At 33.1% G+C, this 19,988-nt stretch overlaps 2 protein-coding genes across 2 annotated transcripts; both read right to left on the bottom strand.

The window, feature by feature from the left end:
* Positions 1-1,579: 1,579 nt before the first annotated feature.
* Positions 1,580-3,639, bottom strand: LOC130743354 (60S ribosomal protein L23A-like). The gene is made up of 4 exons (XM_057595571.1): positions 3,559-3,639; positions 3,408-3,468; positions 2,231-2,594; positions 1,580-1,875 (listed from the first exon to the last, which is right to left on the bottom strand). The coding sequence occupies exons 2-4, from the start codon at positions 3,418-3,420 to the stop codon at positions 1,791-1,793; spliced, it is 462 nt and encodes a 153-aa protein (XP_057451554.1). The 5' UTR covers positions 3,421-3,468; positions 3,559-3,639; the 3' UTR covers positions 1,580-1,790.
* An 11,357-nt stretch (positions 3,640-14,996) lies between these two features.
* LOC130743353 (monofunctional riboflavin biosynthesis protein RIBA 3, chloroplastic) lies at positions 14,997-19,111 on the bottom strand. The gene is made up of 8 exons (XM_057595570.1): positions 19,063-19,111; positions 18,894-18,977; positions 18,520-18,829; positions 17,847-18,068; positions 17,163-17,488; positions 16,388-16,517; positions 15,830-16,126; positions 14,997-15,567 (listed from the first exon to the last, which is right to left on the bottom strand). The coding sequence occupies exons 2-8, from the start codon at positions 18,947-18,949 to the stop codon at positions 15,313-15,315; spliced, it is 1,596 nt and encodes a 531-aa protein (XP_057451553.1). The 5' UTR covers positions 18,950-18,977; positions 19,063-19,111; the 3' UTR covers positions 14,997-15,312.
* Between the last annotated feature and the right edge of the window lie 877 nt (positions 19,112-19,988).

Below are 19,988 nucleotides of genomic sequence, written 5' to 3'. Positions count from 1 at the left end.
TTTATTATGGTAAATATTATATTTAAATGTAATTAGTGAGTTTGAATAAGTTTGGACACATGTTTCAAACCAATGTATTCCAAGTTTCGAACTATATTGTCATCTAAGTTTAGTGATTTTATTAATTTAATCTCTAATTTGTCCTCCAACTCATACATCTTTCATCTCTTACCACTTGTGTTATCTTCATGGACGATTATAATCCCCTTTAGTACTTTCATGATTTTAGTCATTTTTTCCTCATTTTGTTCCCCGAATTAAGTCATTCCGCACTTTTAACGCCCTACTTTTTAAATTGTGCAAATTTAGTCACATCACTAGACTAACTCCATCAAACAGTTAACTTTTATTTTAAAGGGTGACCCATGACGTTTAACTAAGTTTATGTGTGATGATTGTATTTTGAATGGGGAACCACAATTACTCTACACAGCCAATTTAAAAAGTGAAGTGGACAAAATTCACCTTGCATGTATACAAAAACGCTAAGAATTACAACAGAACCACATTTCCCAACTAAAAAACAATGATATGGAAATTGTGAAACCAAAAAACGGAGGTGACCACAATAATAGAATAAATAACTAGAAGATTAAACTTGTGAAAAATAAAGGAGATTTAAATCGCAGAATCTTTAAGCTAGAGAAATAAAATAGCAAAAGAAAAACGAAGGGGACCAACTGTGAAGCCATTATGATTATTTTCTTTCACAAAACAAAGGATAGAGGAAGATAAACATTGTTGCAATTCAAACCATCGATTTGAGTCCTAAATCCCAACAGACCAACAAAAATAAATTTTCACCAAGCATTTGAGGATAAATATCAACTTGGAAAGAAAGAAAAAAATCAACTTGGAAACTTCGAACTGAAAGTTAGTTTGGAGTAGGAGAAATCCAATTGAAACCTACTTGAATTTGTCAGCGTTGGTTCATGATTGCATGCACCCTTTCTTGAATTCAAAACATGGTTTTTCATGTTTGCTTGATCGGATGAGTACATTAGTAATTCACTAATTCTAGTTACAAATACACATAGGTTTGGGAACACCACTGGCACTAAGCATAATCATGTCCAATTCACATAATTTCACAATAACTAACGACAAAGAACCATAATGCACATTCCACTTTCATCAATATGCATAACGAGTACTTAACAACATACATCCTTCAATTATCTATGATCATTTAACCTTGGGTAAATTATCTTTTCTTGATGGTTAAAATGCACAGTACCATACATCGTGTAAATCGAAAAACAATTCCAAAGCTCTATTAATTTTCAGCCATTCGAGAATATGTAGTAAGACTATCATGGTATACATATTGTTAATATTAAAAATTATTTCATATTTGATAACTCGTTCACAAAACCACATGTTCAAGGTTCTCTGGAATGTGTGAAATACCCACGACACCTATCACATGTTTAAGGCTCTCAGTATAAAATTTCTTTACACGATCAAATAATCTTATATTGATGCCATATTATGTTAGTGGTACATCAAAATTAAATCCAATATATAATTAGTCAAAGTCTATCATCTATTCATTGAAAAAAAGTTACCAAAACTAAAATTGGGCAACGAAAACATGCTCATTCACTCATCAAATCGGAAATATTAAGCAAGCAAACTCAATTCTATTAGATAAAAAATACACCAAACAAAAAACTGAAAAATTTAGAACTCAACCTTGCTTCAAAAGGTTAATGTCAGAGATCACTGTAAAACAGACTATCATCTAAATAGAAATTGACTTCAGTGAAGCCAAGTATAACCTTACTACCTTAGATAATGCCAATCTTGTTTGCTACATCCAAGGCATCATAGTCTGGAGTCAACCGAACATAGGCCTTCTTGGTGCCATCAGGCCTGCAACAGAACAGAATACCCTAATTTAGAAGAACTAATAGATGTTTATGCAACTATGCATTCAAGTTTTTCATACAAGTAGTAGCATCACTTTCATGTTATTGTTAATTAGGGTTTATACTAAATAATTTTATGCTGCTGGAGACGCACAGCATGAGCCATTTATCACAAATGTGGACCATAAAAAAAACCAGAATCCAGTATCCTCCAATCATGATAAAAGCTTGGAAGGCAAATTGCAATATCAATTTTTTTGTTAGTAGACCATGGTGAATTAGTCATTATAAGCAATCATGAGTTAAAACTTAAGATAATTCCTAAGAGAGTCACTAGTACATAAGCTATAAAGGCTCACCTGATCAAGGTGTTCACTTTCTTAGCTTGGATGTCATACATTTTCTTCACTGCAGCCTTGATCTTCTTCTTGTCAGCACGCAAGTCAACAATGAAAACCAAAGTGTTGTTGTCTTCAATCTTCTTCATGGCCGACTCAGTGGTGAGGGGGAATTTCAGAATCTGATAGTGATCAAGCTTGTTCCTTGGAGTAGCACTGATCCGAGGGTACTTAGGGTTCCTATCCTTTGTTTGAGTCTTTGGTCGATGGAATGTAACAGTTGTTCGGATCTTCTTGGCCTTCTTCTTAAAGGTAGGGCCAGACTTGACTGCTTTCGCAGTTTTCAAGGCTTGCGCCTTGGGATCAGTCTTCTTTGAACCATCAGCTGCACAGAAACACAGGAATGTAACGAGATGATTAATTTCAATAATAAAACTGCAAGGATGAACATTATACAATATGAAATGACATTAGCAACACTCATAAATATGTCCAATAAAATTCACAGGAAGCCTCAAAATGTTAATAGAAGCTTAAAGCTTCAAAAGTAAACTGTAAAAATGCTAAAGTATAAGTTAAAACTCACTCCTAAGCAAGCAAACCCAAGTCTTGAAACATACTTGCTTGAAAAAAAACCAACCATTATAATGTTCAAAGGTGAAAACATAGGGAAAGAGGATGCAGCATAATCTTCCTAGCAATGTAAAGAAATGAATAACTGCAAGAATGAACATTATACATAAATTCATTAACAACACTCAGAAACATGTCTAATGAAATATACAAAGAACCCTCAAAATGTTACTAAAACCTTATAGCTTCAAAAGTAAAACTGCTAGAGTATAAGCTAAAAATTCATTCCTAAAAAATAAAGCCAAGTCTTAAATCATAATAGCTTAAAAAACCCATTATAAAATGTTCAAAGGTGAAAGCTTTGGGAAAGAGGTTTCCAATGAGCTTGGTAAAGCTCATTCGTAGCTGGCATCAGAAACCGCTAGCAAGTGTTGTCATGGTATTAACAGACAGTAAAACAAGCCAGATTAATGTAATTAACTATGCATCGACTAATTATCACTTTGAATCAGTAATTACAAAAATTTGAAATTCAAATAGAAATTGATTTGCAGTAACCATATGTCAGATTTGAAGAAAAAGGAGCAAATGGGGGATGAAGAAGAACAAGGAACGATGGAAATACCTTTTGGTGCCATTGTTCGGCGAAGAAGCAGAAACCTACCCTGTCAAATCTGCGTAAAGCGCTGAAAAACGAAAGCAAAATGAAGGTGAAGGGTTAGTGAAGGTGTTGAAAGAGTGAGAAGAGAGATTGAGATTCGGAGGTAGAGCACAACCTGCAGGTGAGAAGCAGAGACAGTAGCCATTGTTAGGGTTTTGTTAGGTCATATATACGTGCTGTGAAACTATGAAATGGTTTCCGTCATGGCCCAATGTTCTGGCCCATTGTCAATTTACGTCTAAAAAAAATCCATAACCAAGAGGATTATGGCTATGTTTGGCATGTTTAGCTGATAAGCTAGCTGAAAGCTGAAAAGCTAGCTGAAAGCTTATAAGCTAGCTGATAGCTGAAAGCTGATAAGCTAGCTGAAAGCTGAAAAACTACGGCTATGTTTGGCATGTCATTTCAGCTAGCTTATAGCTTATTTGACTAGCTTAAAGCTTATTTGACTAGCTTAAAAGCTCTTCAAAAGTGTTTGGTGAAGGAGCTTATTTTAGTAGTTTAAAGCTTTAAGCTATAAGCTATCTCAGGTAGCTTATAGCTTAAAGCTTATAGCTTATTAAATTTATTCTCATTTTTATCCTTATTATTTTATTAAAATTCTACCATTACCCTTATATATTTATAAAAACACTAAACTTATTTTCCCCTCACACTTACGTATGCAGTTTCCGCCATCATTCCCGCCACACCGCTGCGCACCACAAGTATTATAAATATTATATTAATAAAAATAAATATAAATAAATATTATATTTTTAAGATGATATATAACTGTAGCTAATAAAAATATTTAAAGTTTTAATAATTTTAATATTAATATCATATTGGTATTAATGTGAAAATAAAGTAATGTTAAATATAAAAATAATTATACAAGTATGTCCTTTTATGTCATTTTACAATTTCAGCTTGTTTAACAGCTAGTTCTACCAAACACTTTTGTTTCAATCACGTAGCTTTTCAGCTTTCAGCTATTAGCTTTCAGCTTTCAGCTAGCTTATCAGCTTTCAGCTATCAGCTAGCTTATCAGCTAAACATGCCAAACATAGCCTACGTGATTGGAATAAAAGTGTTTGGTAAAACTAGCTGTTTAACAAGCTGAAATTGTAAAATGACATAAAAGGACATACTTGTATAATTATTTTTATATTTAACATTACTTTATTTTCACATTAATACCTATATGATATTAATATTAAAATTATTATCATTTTAAATATTTTTATTAACTCAAGTTATTTATCATCTTAAAAATATAATATTAATTTTTACTTATTTTTATTAATATAATATTTTTAATACTTATGGTGCGCATAGGTGTGGCGGGAACTGCATACGTAAGTGTGAGGGGAAAATATGTTTAGTGTTTTTATAAATATATAAGGGTAATGGTGGAATTTTAATAAAATAATAAGGATAAAAATGAGAATAAATTTAATAAGCTATAAGCTTTAAGCTATAAGCTACCTGAGATAGCTTATAGCTTAAAGCTTTAAGCTACTGAAATAAGCTCATTCACCAAACACTTTTGAAGAGCTTTTAAGCTAGTCAAATAAGCTTTAAGCTAGTCAAATAAGCTATAAGCTAGCTGAAATGGCATGCCAAACATAGCCTATATGTCAGTCCATTGTTGACAATAAAGCTAAACTATCGGATTTGTCCCAAAAAAAAGGTGAATATGTCTTATTATTATTTGGCTTAATTGCACTTTTGATCCTCCAACTTTTCCCTTCCTGCGAAAATCGTCCCCCAACTAAGAAATTAGCAAAAACCATCTCAACGTTTACACTCCGTTGCAAAACTGGTATGTCGTTACACTTCCGTCTGAAAACTAACGTTTTGTGGGTAAAAAATAATAAAAAACACATAAACTTCATCATCTTCATCTCTTTCTTCAAACATTCTTCACTATCATCTTCATCAATATCAGAAAAACCCAGAATAAGCTGAGAATTAAAAGCAGAAGAAAATTTCGCCTCATCTCCCCAACACCACACCACCAGCCACCAAGCCTCTTCTCCCTACCCCCCTTTTGTCCTAAAAAACCAAGCACAACACAACACAACCACCACCACCAAGCTCCAACCAGAATCATAGTACAGAGTTAAAAATACAAAAACTCCAACCAGAATCATAGTAGAGTTAGAAATCCCAAACTCCCAAACCACCCACATAGCAAACCTCGAATTTGTTGAGCTCTCCTCAGATCTGACGACGCCATCGGGACGATGACACCACAACCACCACACACATGGACTCCCCCACACCCCACCCTCCAGATCACTCACCTTCGTTTCAGAATCTCCAGATCACACACCATTAGCATCGTTTCAGAGGTCGATTTGGTGGCTAGTGGTGTTGGGGGTTTCGATCTGGTTTGCTTTATTGCTTCACAAAGGTCATAACTGCAGAAATATGAGTTGGGTTGTTCGGATTGGGTTTGTTGCTTCTATGGATTTTTGGGTTTCCACTCTAAAGTTATGGGTTGAAGGTTCGGTGGTGAGGGTTTTGGTGGTTTTGATCTGTCATTGTCTTTTTCATCTTCTTCCTTCTTTAGTGGATTCTGGGTTACTGGGTTGGGGTTTGGTGGTGGCAAATCAGAGTTTTTCAGAGAGGGAGGAATCATACGGGGAAGATGTTGAGGATGATGATTTGGGGTTGCAGGCTTTGGGGTTTCTGGGTTTTGGGTATAACAACAGTAAACATTATAACCATGTCATCACTTTTCTAGTTTTTAATCAAATTGAATTACTGGGTTTTGATTTGAAAGATCGATCTTGCTCTATTAAGTGCTAGTTTTCAATTTCCATTTCCCTTTTCATGCTTATGGCTTAGTAATAATACTTGACAATTGGGGTTGCTCTGAGGCAATGTTGAGCGCCATGTAAACTGGGGATGTGGGTTTTGTTTGAAATTGTTGTTTCTCGTGGCTCATGATTTCAATTACTTAATTCTTCTAGGTTATGCTTTATCCTCTATGCATCTGTCTCTGCTAATTCTTGGATTTTTTAAAATTAATGCTTATTTGGTGTCAACAGGGATGCCTATGAATTTACTGTGTGACCTCAACACCTGCAAAGATACCGTGAATATGCTAATCATACCCAGAAAATGTTAGCTTTCAGACGGAAGTGTAACGGCAGACTAGTTTTGCAACGGAGGTCGGAGTGTAAACATTGAGGATGATTTTTGATAATTTCTTAGTTGGGGAACAATTTTCGCATGAAGGGTAAAGTTGGGGGACCAAAAGGGCAATTAAGCCTTATTATTTTTTATAAATATTTATTATTATTGCATAAGCACAAGATATTGACCAATTCTTTTAAAAATTAGTGATCTCAAGTTTAAATTTTGCTTAAGAAACTTCACTCCTAATATTGTTTTTTCCTTTGAGGGAAGACACACAACCACATGTTCGGGAAACAGTTGCATGTTCCTCCTAATAAATATATTTTTCTTGGATTCGAGTTTGTGCTCTCATTCTTACACGCACCTTCACTTCCAAAATAGTATAAATTTATCATTTAAAAAAAGTTTTAAAATAAAATATCACTAGTTGTTAAATTTAACAGTATAATTTAATTAGTAAGTTAAGTAAAATTCTAAACGGTTTTTGCATTTTGTATTTAAATTATATTTAAAAAAACAGTTTGTTTATCGTTAGGATGAAAGAAATTTTGCATACTTTTTTTTTATGAGTGAGTTTCTTACAACTTTTGCCTAACTACTGATATTCTATGCTAGAATTTTTTTAGCAATTTCAAAAAGTTTATTTCACGAGGGAGGAGACTATTTGAATTGAGAACATCTAAATTATGATGAGACTATATAAGTCGTAGTGTCTGAACCAGAGGCGGACCCAGAAATTTTGTGAAACCTGGGCAAAATTTGAGTAGGAAATTTGTTGTTATAAAATAGTCCCTCAATTTTACCCCAACCTTTAAATTTTGCCCTTTTTATTTTTTTTTGGGGCCCAAAAGATGATGTGGTCCAAAGAAAAAAAAATTGGCTAGAGCTTGGGCATTTGCCCTAGGTGGCCAGGCGCTCAATCCGCCTCTGGTCTGAACCAATGGAGGGTTTATCTATGAATATTTTTTCTGATTTGGTAGGTTTAGCAATGATTGACAGAGAATTGAAATTTATGATTTGTTAAGTAGTGAAATGTAAAATTTCATCAACACCTTATATAATTGGAATAGAGTTGAAAGTAGGGGAGACATATGAAGAAAAGAGAAAGAAAATATAAGAATGTGACAAGGCATATAATTGAGAAAGATTAGAAAGGTAGAAACAAAATGAAGGTGGAGAAAAAAGTGGAAAAAAATATTAGGAATGAATGTAAGTAGTGAAATGTTAAAAATAATAAATCTAGCATTGAAATCAATATCAATATATATTAGAAAATAACAACTTCTAGCATGACGTGTCGCACTCACAGGCCAAGTTAGTGACGTGTCGCTCCCAGATTAATTCTCACCTAATATTTTACATGTAAGCTCTTTCTCCTTGACCCCACTTGCCACATGTGCCCTGATTTTTCCTTACCATATTTCTCCTTAATAAAAAAAATACATTTTTAAATTTTATATTTGATTAGGATTTAGGTTTTTTATTTCTTGATTTTATCTTAATTTATTTTTAATTTATTTTTAGAGTATTAATTAATTTTTATGGTATTTTTATTGAATTTTCAGATTTTTAATTAATTCCGGATTTTATGAGTTTTTATTGTGATTTGCTAGATTTTGATAGTTTTTATCTATATTTATTTAGTACATTTTTAAATTTTAGATTTGATTAGGATTTATGTTGTTTATTTCTGAATTTTATCTTAATTTATATTATTATTTATTTTTAGAGTATTAATTAATTTTTATTGAATTTTCGGATTTTTAATTAATTCCGGATTTTATGAGTTTTTATTGTGATTTGCTAGATTTTGATAGTTTTTATCTATATTTATTTAGTACATTTTTAAATTTTAGATTTGATTAGGATTGATGTTGTTTATTTCATGGTTTTATCTTAATATAAAATCTGTGATATAAATCAATAATACATCCCATCAGCAAAAACCCTCTTAAAACCCTGCCTACCTCCACCATCTCCTCCATGGAATTCATCTCCTCCATGCAATTTTCATCCCATCTCTCCACTGAACGGAACCACCCCCACAAAATCGTCTCATCTCTCCACGGAACCACTTTGCCATCTACTTGCAATCGCATCCCTCCGATTTGCTGCCTTGGACTGATTGGGAAGGTTGTAGATGGAGGTTTCAAATTATTTTCTTCCTTTGCTTGCATAATATGTTATGGTTTTTTTCAATTTTATTTTACTTTACCTTTAACTTTCATTCACTCATGTTTGACTTCAAGGTCAATTTCGTTCATCACTTGCCATGCTAATTTCAAATTCTTTTCTTCAGGTTTTTTTTGCATGACGTGTCGCACTCACAGGCCAAGTTAGTGACGTGTCGCTCCCAGATTAATTCTCACCTAATATTTTACATGTAAGCTCTTTCTCCTTGACCCCACTTGCCACATGTGCCATGATTTTTCCTTACCTTATTTCTCCTTAATAAAAAAAATACATTTTTAAATTTTATATTTGATTAGGATTTAGGTTTTTTATTTCTTGATTTTATCTTAATTTATTTTTGATTTATTTTTAGAGTATTAATTAATTTTTATGGTATTTTTATTGAATTTTCAGATTTTTAATTAATTCCGGATTTTATGAGTTTTTATTGTGATTTGCTAGATTTTGATAGTTTTTATCTATATTTATTTAGTACATTTTTAAATTTTAGATTTGATTAGGATTTATGTTGTTTATTTCTGAATTTTATCTTAATTTATATTATTATTTATTTTTAGAGTATTAATTAATTTTTATTGAATTTTCGGATTTTTAATTAATTCCGGATTTTATGAGTTTTTATTGTGATTTGCTAGATTTTGATAGTTTTTATCTATATTTATTTAGTACATTTTTAAATTTTAGATTTGATTAGGATTGATGTTGTTTATTTCATGGTTTTATCTTAATATAAAATCTGTGATATAAATCAATAATACATCCCATCAGCAAAAACCCTCTTAAAACCCTGCCTACCTCCACCATCTCCTCCATGGAATTCATCTCCTCCATGCAATTTTCATCCCATCTCTCCACTGAACGGAACCACCCCCACAAAATCGTCTCATCTCTCCACGGAACCACTTTGCCATCTACTTGCAATCGCATCCCTCCGATTTGCTGCCTTGGACTGATTGGGAAGGTTGCAGATGGAGGTTTCAAATTATTTTCTTCCTTTGCTTGCATAATATGTTATGGTTTTTTTCAATTTTATTTTACTTTACCTTTAACTTTCATTCACTCATGTTTGACTTCAAGGTCAATTTCGTTCATCACTTGCCATGCTAATTTCAAATTCTTTTCTTCAGGTTTTTTTTGCATGACGTGTCGCACTCACAGGCCAAGTTAGTGACGTGTCGCTCCCAGATTAATTCTCACCTAATATTTTACATGTAAGCTCTTTCTCCTTGACCCCACTTGCCACATGTGCCATGATTTTTCCTTACCTTATTTCTCCTTAATAAAAAAAATACATTTTTAAATTTTATATTTGATTAGGATTTAGGTTTTTTATTTCTTGATTTTATCTTAATTTATTTTTGATTTATTTTTAGAGTATTAATTAATTTTTATGGTATTTTTATTGAATTTTCAGATTTTTAATTAATTCCGGATTTTATGAGTTTTTATTGTGATTTGCTAGATTTTGATAGTTTTTATCTATATTTATTTAGTACATTTTTAAATTTTAGATTTGATTAGGATTTATGTTGTTTATTTCTGAATTTTATCTTAATTTATATTATTATTTATTTTTAGAGTATTAATTAATTTTTATTGAATTTTCGGATTTTTAATTAATTCCGGATTTTATGAGTTTTTATTGTGATTTGCTAGATTTTGATAGTTTTTATCTATATTTATTTAGTACATTTTTAAATTTTAGATTTGATTAGGATTGATGTTGTTTATTTCATGGTTTTATCTTAATATAAAATCTGTGATATAAATCAATAATACATCCCATCAGCAAAAACCCTCTTAAAACCCTGCCTACCTCCACCATCTCCTCCATGGAATTCATCTCCTCCATGCAATTTTCATCCCATCTCTCCACTGAACGGAACCACCCCCACAAAATCGTCTCATCTCTCCACGGAACCACTTTGCCATCTACTTGCAATCGCATCCCTCCGATTTGCTGCCTTGGACTGATTGGGAAGGTTGCAGATGGAGGTTTCAAATTATTTTCTTCCTTTGCTTGCATAATATGTTATGGTTTTTTTCAATTTTATTTTACTTTACCTTTAACTTTCATTCACTCATGTTTGACTTCAAGGTCAATTTCGTTCATCACTTTCCATGCTAATTTCAAATTCTTTTCTTCAGGTTTTTTTTGCATGACGTGTCGCACTCACAGGCCAAGTTAGTGACGTGTCGCTCCCAGATTAATTCTCACCTAATATTTTACATGTAAGCTCTTTCTCCTTGACCCCACTTGCCACATGTGCCATGATTTTTCCTTACCTTATTTCTCCTTAATAAAAAAAATACATTTTTAAATTTTATATTTGATTAGGATTTAGGTTTTTTATTTCTTGATTTTATCTTAATTTATTTTTGATTTATTTTTAGAGTATTAATTAATTTTTATGGTATTTTTATTGAATTTTCAGATTTTTAATTAATTCCGGATTTTATGAGTTTTTATTGTGATTTGCTAGATTTTGATAGTTTTTATCTATATTTATTTAGTACATTTTTAAATTTTAGATTTGATTAGGATTTATGTTGTTTATTTCTGAATTTTATCTTAATTTATATTATTATTTATTTTTAGAGTATTAATTAATTTTTATTGAATTTTCGGATTTTTAATTAATTCCGGATTTTATGAGTTTTTATTGTGATTTGCTAGATTTTGATAGTTTTTATCTATATTTATTTAGTACATTTTTAAATTTTAGATTTGATTAGGATTGATGTTGTTTATTTCATGGTTTTATCTTAATATAAAATCTGTGATATAAATCAATAATACATCCCATCAGCAAAAACCCTCTTAAAACCCTGCCTACCTCCACCATCTCCTCCATGGAATTCATCTCCTCCATGCAATTTTCATCCCATCTCTCCACTGAACGGAACCACCCCCACAAAATCGTCTCATCTCTCCACGGAACCACTTTGCCATCTACTTGCAATCGCATCCCTCCGATTTGCTGCCTTGGACTGATTGGGAAGGTTGCAGATGGAGGTTTCAAATTATTTTCTTCCTTTGCTTGCATAATATGTTATGGTTTTTTTCAATTTTATTTTACTTTACCTTTAACTTTCATTCACTCATGTTTGACTTCAAGGTCAATTTCGTTCATCACTTGCCATGCTAATTTCAAATTCTTTTCTTTAGGTTTTTCTTTATAGATATTCCACCAAAAGAGATTCTTTGGAAGTCATGGATGGTGAGTCCATTTTATATTCTATATGGAATTTTGCAATATTTTGATTTGTTTTTTATGTTTTATGATTCTCCTTTGTATGTGATTCTATTTTATTCGTTTTTCTTATTTTGCATCTAAAATTTGTGTCCTATGTTATAGGAGGTGAAACATTGATCTGTGTATGTTTTGATTAACCTAATCATTGTCAGTGAAGTGGATTGAGGGAGTGAAAGAATTGAGGGGAGAGAAATGAGAAGTTGTAGATTTTTTTCCTTGCAACTTTTTTATTTGGTAATTTTTTCTTTTTGCCTGCTTCTTGCACCGAGGAAATTAATTATTATTGTTGGTGCTTGCCGTTACAACTACAGAACTACATATCATGGATGAGATTTTACTGCTTATCTTTGTTCGCTCAAGCTATACTATTGAGGTTAGACTTTTAAAACTGGTGCTATCCTTTCTAATATGCTAAACGCCTAAACCAATGTTCTAACAATAAATTGATTTCCTTGGCTTCCCACGAAACATGTGAGACCAGTACTCATGGAGGTTTTTCTCAGTCCATTATATGTATATATTCATCAGATAAGAGATAGAGATGTGTGTTTGGTGTTGCACTACTGTGATGCATATATAGTTTTACTGACTTAGTTCATCAATTCTACATCTATCTATCATCATTACATATATTAAAATTCACTTTTCGAAGACAATATTAGATTTTATAATTAATCATTGTTCTACTATGGTTCAATTGATCAAACTTTAGTGTGATTGGAAGTCTTGCTTGCATGAGTGTGTAATTATCACATTACGATTTAGTATCAGCATATGTTTTTGATTTGGTTATTGTACTTTCAACAACAGTGCTACATAAAGCAAAGAGTTGTTTTAGCCGTTCAACAAATATAATGGGTCTAAAATTTCTAGAGGGGTTTTCTTCCATTCATCTTCTTTAGTAGCATGTGATTAGTTTCCCCTTACAAATAGATCTGATTGGTTATGGAAACCACTGGAAGGCCATAGCCAAAAAGTGGCTTCAATTCATTCTTTGGCTTTCATATCTGTCTGCAAATTTGATTGCTATCTTTGCACTATCATAGCTAGATTGATGTTGCACATATTGTTATTATGTTTGGTGGTCTTTAGTCTATCCTACTCTAACATGTCTATCAATCTCACTTCATGAGTTCTTGATTTTCTGTTACTTAGAATGCAGATACGGCTGGAAGCTACTGATTTGGAAGCAAGTTTCATTTGAATTAGCATGAGTTCATATTAATTCATGTTAAAGTTGGACAACAATCAGGAATAGCACCTAGGATTCCTGCTGATTTGGAAGCAAGTTTCATTTGATTTTTTAATTAAAAATAAATATTTTAATGATTTAAATTCAAAATGTGATACCTTCTTACTTTATGAAGTGCTTTTTTATGCCAAAGAACAGACTCTGGTTGTAGTGAAAACAAAATTTGCATATGATGTTAGGTACTGTGTGGAACTTGTGAGTGTGTTTGTGGATAATTTTTAAGAAAAGCGGCGGTGATAGTGAGGTAGAGAAATTTGAGAGAGATTTTGATGTAAATGGGGATTTTTCTTTCTTATGAGATTGGACTTTTAATCCTTATCCACACCATTCGAAATTTCCATTATTAATACTATTATTTTCGACACTTATGTCACTGACAAATAATAATTAGGTTCTGATGTAATGTATATTCTTTGTAATGGAGAATTAAGTAGTTGTTTTTAAGAGTCTTTTATATATAATTCAGATGCAAACAGTATGCACTCAGCTATCGCTTGAGCACTAGAGCAAGTAAAGGGAGCATACTACGACTGCTTTACTATTCTGAATTTTTTTATCGCAGAAATGCTCCGGTAAGTACAACAAGCTCAAAAGCAGAAATTTGTTAATGAACCAAACCTTTCAGTTCCAAACTGTCAAGACCTTCGCTAGAAATTTGTTCTAAAGTACGCCCATTAGTACTACTATAAGAGCAAAGCAACATGCTTCTTATATTGGGAGATAGACAAAAGCAGAGGTTGCCTTAGTAAGCTTTCTCACCTAGATCAACAAAAAAACCACTGAAACTCGATCAATGAAAGTTGGAATGGCAAGGTTTACTCTTAAAGTCTTCGGCAGGAGGAGGATACAAGAGATCGACCTTGAAGCAAGCAAGGTATGGTGGGTGTCATCATCTTCATCGATATTACCCACCAGATAGACTTGAGAAAAGACTTTCAGGCATCATGAGAGTAAGGAGAAGCTGGATCTAAATGTATTAGAAAGAGCCTAAAAGCTTTTATATATAGGAAGAATATTTTACATGAAAATACTTCTACATAAAAATAAATGTTAATAAGATTTCATCGGAATTTTTTTTTGTTACAAGAAAAACATAATATAATATAGTTTGATGTTAATTTTTTACTACATAATAATATAGTCCACTTTAATTTTTTTGTACAAATTATTATAGGAGTTAAATTCTCCTACAGGAAGAAATATATTTTAACAAGAAAGTATCTTCATTAAGTATTAATTAATGTATCAAATACAATAACAAATTTCGCGGCACAATCTTTTTTTTCTAAGATTAAAATGTGTTCTGAATGCTTTATTGGTGATTCTTCATATCTATAATTTGTGTTATTGTCTTTAGGCTCATGAAGAATGTGAAACAACTTCATGTTGATATGGGTCAAACTTAGTTTATTTTATTGTGTAAAAAATGAACTCGCATAATCACGTACATAAAGAATCTTTTCTCTTTTTTTCATTGTAGATTAAATCAGCTATTGTTTATTAGTCATCATTAAACCACTTCCCCTAATATGTTTTGCATAATTTGAGATTTGGTTAACCAATTTTTTTATTAATTATTCAATTGTACGAAGTTCAATCTATGCAACAAGGGTTTTAATTTAAGACTTTTTGTCCACTTTGCTTATCATTTCATACTCTTCTATTTCATCCGTTGTTTATTATATTTTTAATGATCAAGGTATTAATTGACCTATCAAATATAATAGATGTATTCCCCGTGCAACGCGCGGGTAAATAACACTAGTATCTGGTAATTTGAAGCTTATGAGTACCAAAATTTACATAGAGTGAGCTAATTACAATCTTCACAAATGAATTTCATCCTTTAATTTTTTTCAATAGTGTATAAAGTTTTTTTCCCTGTTGTATTTTTGTATAGACTATCAACACATATGTTATGATCAGCTTCTATCTTCTCGGATTATGCTCAGAAGCTACTCACACAAGCTTCTTCTAACCAGAATGGAGTTTGCCAATAAAATAAATTATAGAAAGATCCCCAAACATGTGTGCGCTAAGTGTTCTCTGGTAAGTCTTGGTCATTTACAATTGAATTGTTGAATCCAGGTAACGATCCTTGTATATCAGACCCATAAACATGTCCCATTTTGGTCCTTTTTGTTTCCAGGTACCTCTTGTTTTCCTCAGTAATTGGTGTCATTACAGGAACCCTCCCTAGCACTGCCAAACCATACCCTTTGAGACCAGTGAACTTTGCTGGGTTGTTAGTCATTAGCCTCATAGTTCTAACTCCTATATCCCCCAGAATCTGCATACTTCATGGTTATTTGTCAGCACCAGGATATAAAATCAGCTTATTTTGTAACATTAAACTTAACAGTTCTTGAAGGATGCTTAAAATAAATCATCAAGCATCCATATAAATTCCTCAAATTAAATGCAATCACAGGAAGGGTTCACTAACATAATATACTATAAAAGAAACACAATATCTAAGTGGTTTAGAGTGTGCCTCAAACACGTTGAAAGTAAAACACACACTAGAAGCAACAATGATGGATAAATCTGACCTGGGCACCAATCCCATATTCACGAGCATCAACAGCTAACCCCAATTCTATGTTTGCCTGAACTGTGTCATGGCCTTGATCCTGCAAATTATAGGCCTTAAGTTTGTGACCAAGTCCAATGCCTCTTCCCTCATGACCTCGAAGATAGACAACTACTCCTCTACCTGCTTCTTCGATCAGTCTCATTGCCAAATCTAACTGGTCGCCACAGTCACACCGAGCTGATCCAAAAATATCTCCTGTTAAACATTCTGAATGTACTCGCACAAGGACATCTTGCCCATCTCCTATGTCTCCCTATGCATGTAAGTTGATCACTTAGAATATATAAAACAAGTAGCTAATAACAGATTCGACTTCTCTTTTGAATCAACTTTGGAACCTAGAAGCTACTCATTGTAGCTTCTTCACAGAAATTGATTCTGACTTTTCACTTTAGAACCATTTGTATATATACACCCTTAAGAAATCAGTTAGCAAAGCTATGATTCAAATTTCACATTACAGTCTTCTCTTTCTTTCTCTTATAAATTTCTTCTCTAAATAAATATTTCTTACCTTCACAATAGCTATGTGTTCTGTTCCATCCAACTTTGAGCGGTAGCAATATGCTTGAAATAAACCCCACTTTGTAGGCAGACGAGAAACAGAAGTTCTTTCAACCAACTTTTCTCGCTTTCTCCGGTACCTTAGCAGTATATACAGTCACATCATTTAGGTGAATTTGATTAGCTTATAAATCAGAAGAAAGCCAACTGTTCAATGCAGTAAGCAGAACTACTGACATAGGAAGAAGGAACCGAAGTTGCTTATTGTTTCTCAAAAGTGAAGGTATGGTGAAACTATGTCTGCCTAACTACTTAATATGTGTTTTGGTCAGGGTTGTCAGAGTTGATTTTGAATAGAATTGATGTTGACAGAACTGATTGTGATAAAAATGAGTTGAAAGTGAAGTGACATCTATAAGAAAAGTGATTTTTATGGGCTAATGTTGTGAAGTCCAATTGTGAAATCTCAGAATTAATTATGTCAATCCGAGAAGCTAGGATTTGTAACTTAATCCCAGAATTGATTTTGGAGCTAGAATCAAATATTTAAATGTGAAAGGAAACAACTAAACACCAAAAAATCAAGTGCATTTTTGGAAACTCTTCCGAAAATGACGATGTAGCCAAAATCACGGTAAAAGGAAGCAACTTCCCTTAGCTTTTGCTTCTGTCCACTATCATTTTGGTTACTTCAAGTTTTCGAACGAGTTTTCAAACACACGCTCATTTTGATAATGAAGAATCGATTCTAACACTTGCACACACCAAACATACTCTACTCTTACCTTATCAAATCAGTTATGGAAACAATTGGTATGCTGTATTCGAATGCTAATTTTCTTAAATAGGGCAAAGATGCCATAGAGCCACCATCTTCATCAACAAGAGCCGTAAGAACAGAAACTGGGGACAAGCCAGCAAGAGTAACTAAATCAACAGAAGCCTCAGTATGACCTGCCCTCCTAAGAACCCCACCATTTCTATACTTGAGGGGAAACACATGACCTGGCTTGATGAAGTCTTCTGATGTAGACACAGGAGATGACAAAGCAAGAACTGTTTTTGCTCTATCTGCAGCTGATACACCTGTGGAGGTTCCATATTTTGCATCCTACAACGACAGAGTTTGACAATCTCAAATGCCTCCTTGTAAGCTTCACATCCATACATCAATCTAAGATAATTTGTTATATGAAGCTTGAACGTATTGTGGAAACACATTTTAAGTCAAAATCAATTCTGAGAAAAGCTTCAATCAGTAGTTTCTATGCAAGAGAATCGATTCTCAGAGAAAGAAAAGAAGTTAATCCAAATATAATAGTAGCATATTTGAATCAATTTTTCTTTCCACGGAGTTCAATTCTGACATTAGAAGCTACTCACGTTAACTTCTTCACACAATGTATTTCGACTTTAGAACCAATTCTAGAAGAATTTCTAAACATACACTAAAAGAATTTGGTACTCACCACGGTGATAGTGAAGGTGGGGGCAGAAGAATCCTCGTCTTCGGTCTCTGGTGACATAAGGGGAAGGTTCAGTCTTTGAAGATCCTCCTCTTTCATGCCAACGGACACAATACCTGATCCATGCTTAACCATAAAGGCCACATCCTTGGTACTAGTAAGAGATGCAGCCATTATGAGATTTCCTTGAATATCCCCATTTTCATCATCTACCACAATCACAAACTAGAAAATAAAATAAGGTACGCTAGTTGTTAGATTAACCTTTTACTGAATATAAAAGTGAACAAAAACATGTTTATTTGCATATCATACTCATTTAAGAGTGTGTTTTTGTAGCACTAAGTAGGTGTTTGATTTTACAATTTGCACAGAATTCAAAGCATGTTTTTCCTGAAGCTAAGACTAGTAGCTCCTAACTAGAAGTAATTCTAGAAGATTTAACTGTGAAACAAAACATGCTATATAAAAACATGTTATTTGCCTATCATACTCATATATTAAGAGTGTGTTACGGTACCACTAAATGCATGTTTATAAATCATTGATTCTAAAGTCAAAATCAATTCTGAGGAGAAACATGTCTAAGAAACTCTTTTGTGTCAGAATTGATTTTGAGAAAAGAGAAGCTGATAGGAACATGCTATAACACATTATGACCGATTGTAAAACCAACCTTTCCTTGGCGTAGTGTATTAAGGGCCTGCTCAACGGAAGAGTACCCTTCAGAGGGACAATCTGGATCACCTTCAGCATCACTAACAAAGAAGTCATTTGTTTCTGGCGTTATTTCAGCTTTTAACGTTTCAAATGGTGCTAAGGCACCAAAGAAGGATCCATTGTCATTTCTCTTCAAGTTACTATCATCGAACACGTCTTCTATTCCAGCTGCTGAGTACCCAGTAGCACAAAGAGCTGAATTCCACAACCTATTATTCCAAAGGCTGAATCTTGCACTCTGATGATTTGGGTAGGAGCGATGAAAACTGTGAATAAAGAATAGTCAGCGAAAAGAACTATAGTGCATTGCTATGTAGAGAAAGATAGTACCTTGAGCTGGTGATGACTTGGGAAATCAAAGGATGAGGGAATGAAGCAGAGTCCATAGGCTGCAACTTCAAAATTTAATCTAAACTGAAAAAAGTAACACACTCATAAGTTCATGTTCTGGATTTATGTCGAGCACAAGATAGAAGGAAAACAGGAAAAAAAATTCCACCTCTAGTTATGGATGAGCTTCCACATCGAACCTTTGTCCAAAATTTCTATTTCTAGCTGTACTTTAGCCATGCTAAGAAACCACCACGTTATTTTTTTTTTTTTTTTTTTTTTTTTGGGTAAATAGACAACTTGGTCTCTAAAAGTGTTAACCGCCTTCAACTTCGTCCCTGAACTTTCAAAATTACGCCCGTGGTCCCTGAATGTGTCAAATCTCCTCATTAGTAGTCCCTGGGTTAAAAAAAGCTAACGCCGTTAACAGAAGTGTGACTTGGAATTTTTTTTGACAAAATCACAAAATTGAAGCTTATGTGGCATTTGACTAGTGGGAAAGTTTTAAAAGCTTCAATTTAGTCCTTGAATCTGAAAAAAAAAAAAATTTCTTTATGTCCCCCATCTTCCTCTACCTCTCCCCACCACCATCGCCCTCTCTCCATCTCTGTAACGCTCGATTTCTTGAGTGTCACACAGTAACCAAACCGTCTCAATTTTCGCAAGGAATTTTCGTTGGTTAATGAATTAATCTTGAATTAATGACAAAAGTCTGATTTTACGAGATCTTGAAACTTAACCATTTTAAACTCGCGGAAATAATCAATAACGCAAAACTTCAAAATTTAATAATCGTCGGAAAGAGTATGGAAATAAATATCTGGAAACTTCAAGGTAAATTACATCAATTTAAAAATATCTCAACTAAAAAGTAAAAGAAATAGTTCAATGCCCACTCGGTACTCTCAACCCAAAAGGAAGTGAATGAAAGTCCCTCAACCCTGTTCCATCATGAACATTGAGATGAGGTATAGTACCTAAGATGCAAGGAACGTGATGCGAGATTTCTAGAGAGAAGTGAGAGCGTAACCGCTTAGAGAGAGAAAGTAACTGAATTTCAAGCTTGTTATTGCACAAATGAACTAAGAGTCCTTT

Source organism: Lotus japonicus, chromosome 3, assembly GCF_012489685.1.
Source record: "Lotus japonicus ecotype B-129 chromosome 3, LjGifu_v1.2".
Lineage (NCBI taxonomy): Eukaryota > Viridiplantae > Streptophyta > Magnoliopsida > Fabales > Fabaceae > Lotus > Lotus japonicus.
The sequence above is the reverse complement of the archived record's forward strand: the minus strand, read 5'-3'. Positions and strand labels throughout refer to the sequence as shown.

Coding starts and splice junctions, on each gene's coding strand:
- LOC130743354 (XM_057595571.1), bottom strand. Junction 1,876..2,230: donor AAAGTGAACACCTTGATCAG/GTGAGCCTTTAT, acceptor GTTCTGTTGCAG/GCCTGATGGCACCAAGAAGG.
- LOC130743353 (XM_057595570.1), bottom strand. CDS start 18,949: ATGGACTCTGCTTCATTCCCTCATCCTTTGATTTCCCAAGTCATCACC. Junction 18,069..18,519: donor ATACACTACGCCAAGGAAAG/GTTGGTTTTACA, acceptor TTTATTTTCTAG/TTTGTGATTGTGGTAGATGA. Junction 16,518..17,162: donor TCCATAACTGATTTGATAAG/GTAAGAGTAGAG, acceptor TATACTGCTAAG/GTACCGGAGAAAGCGAGAAA.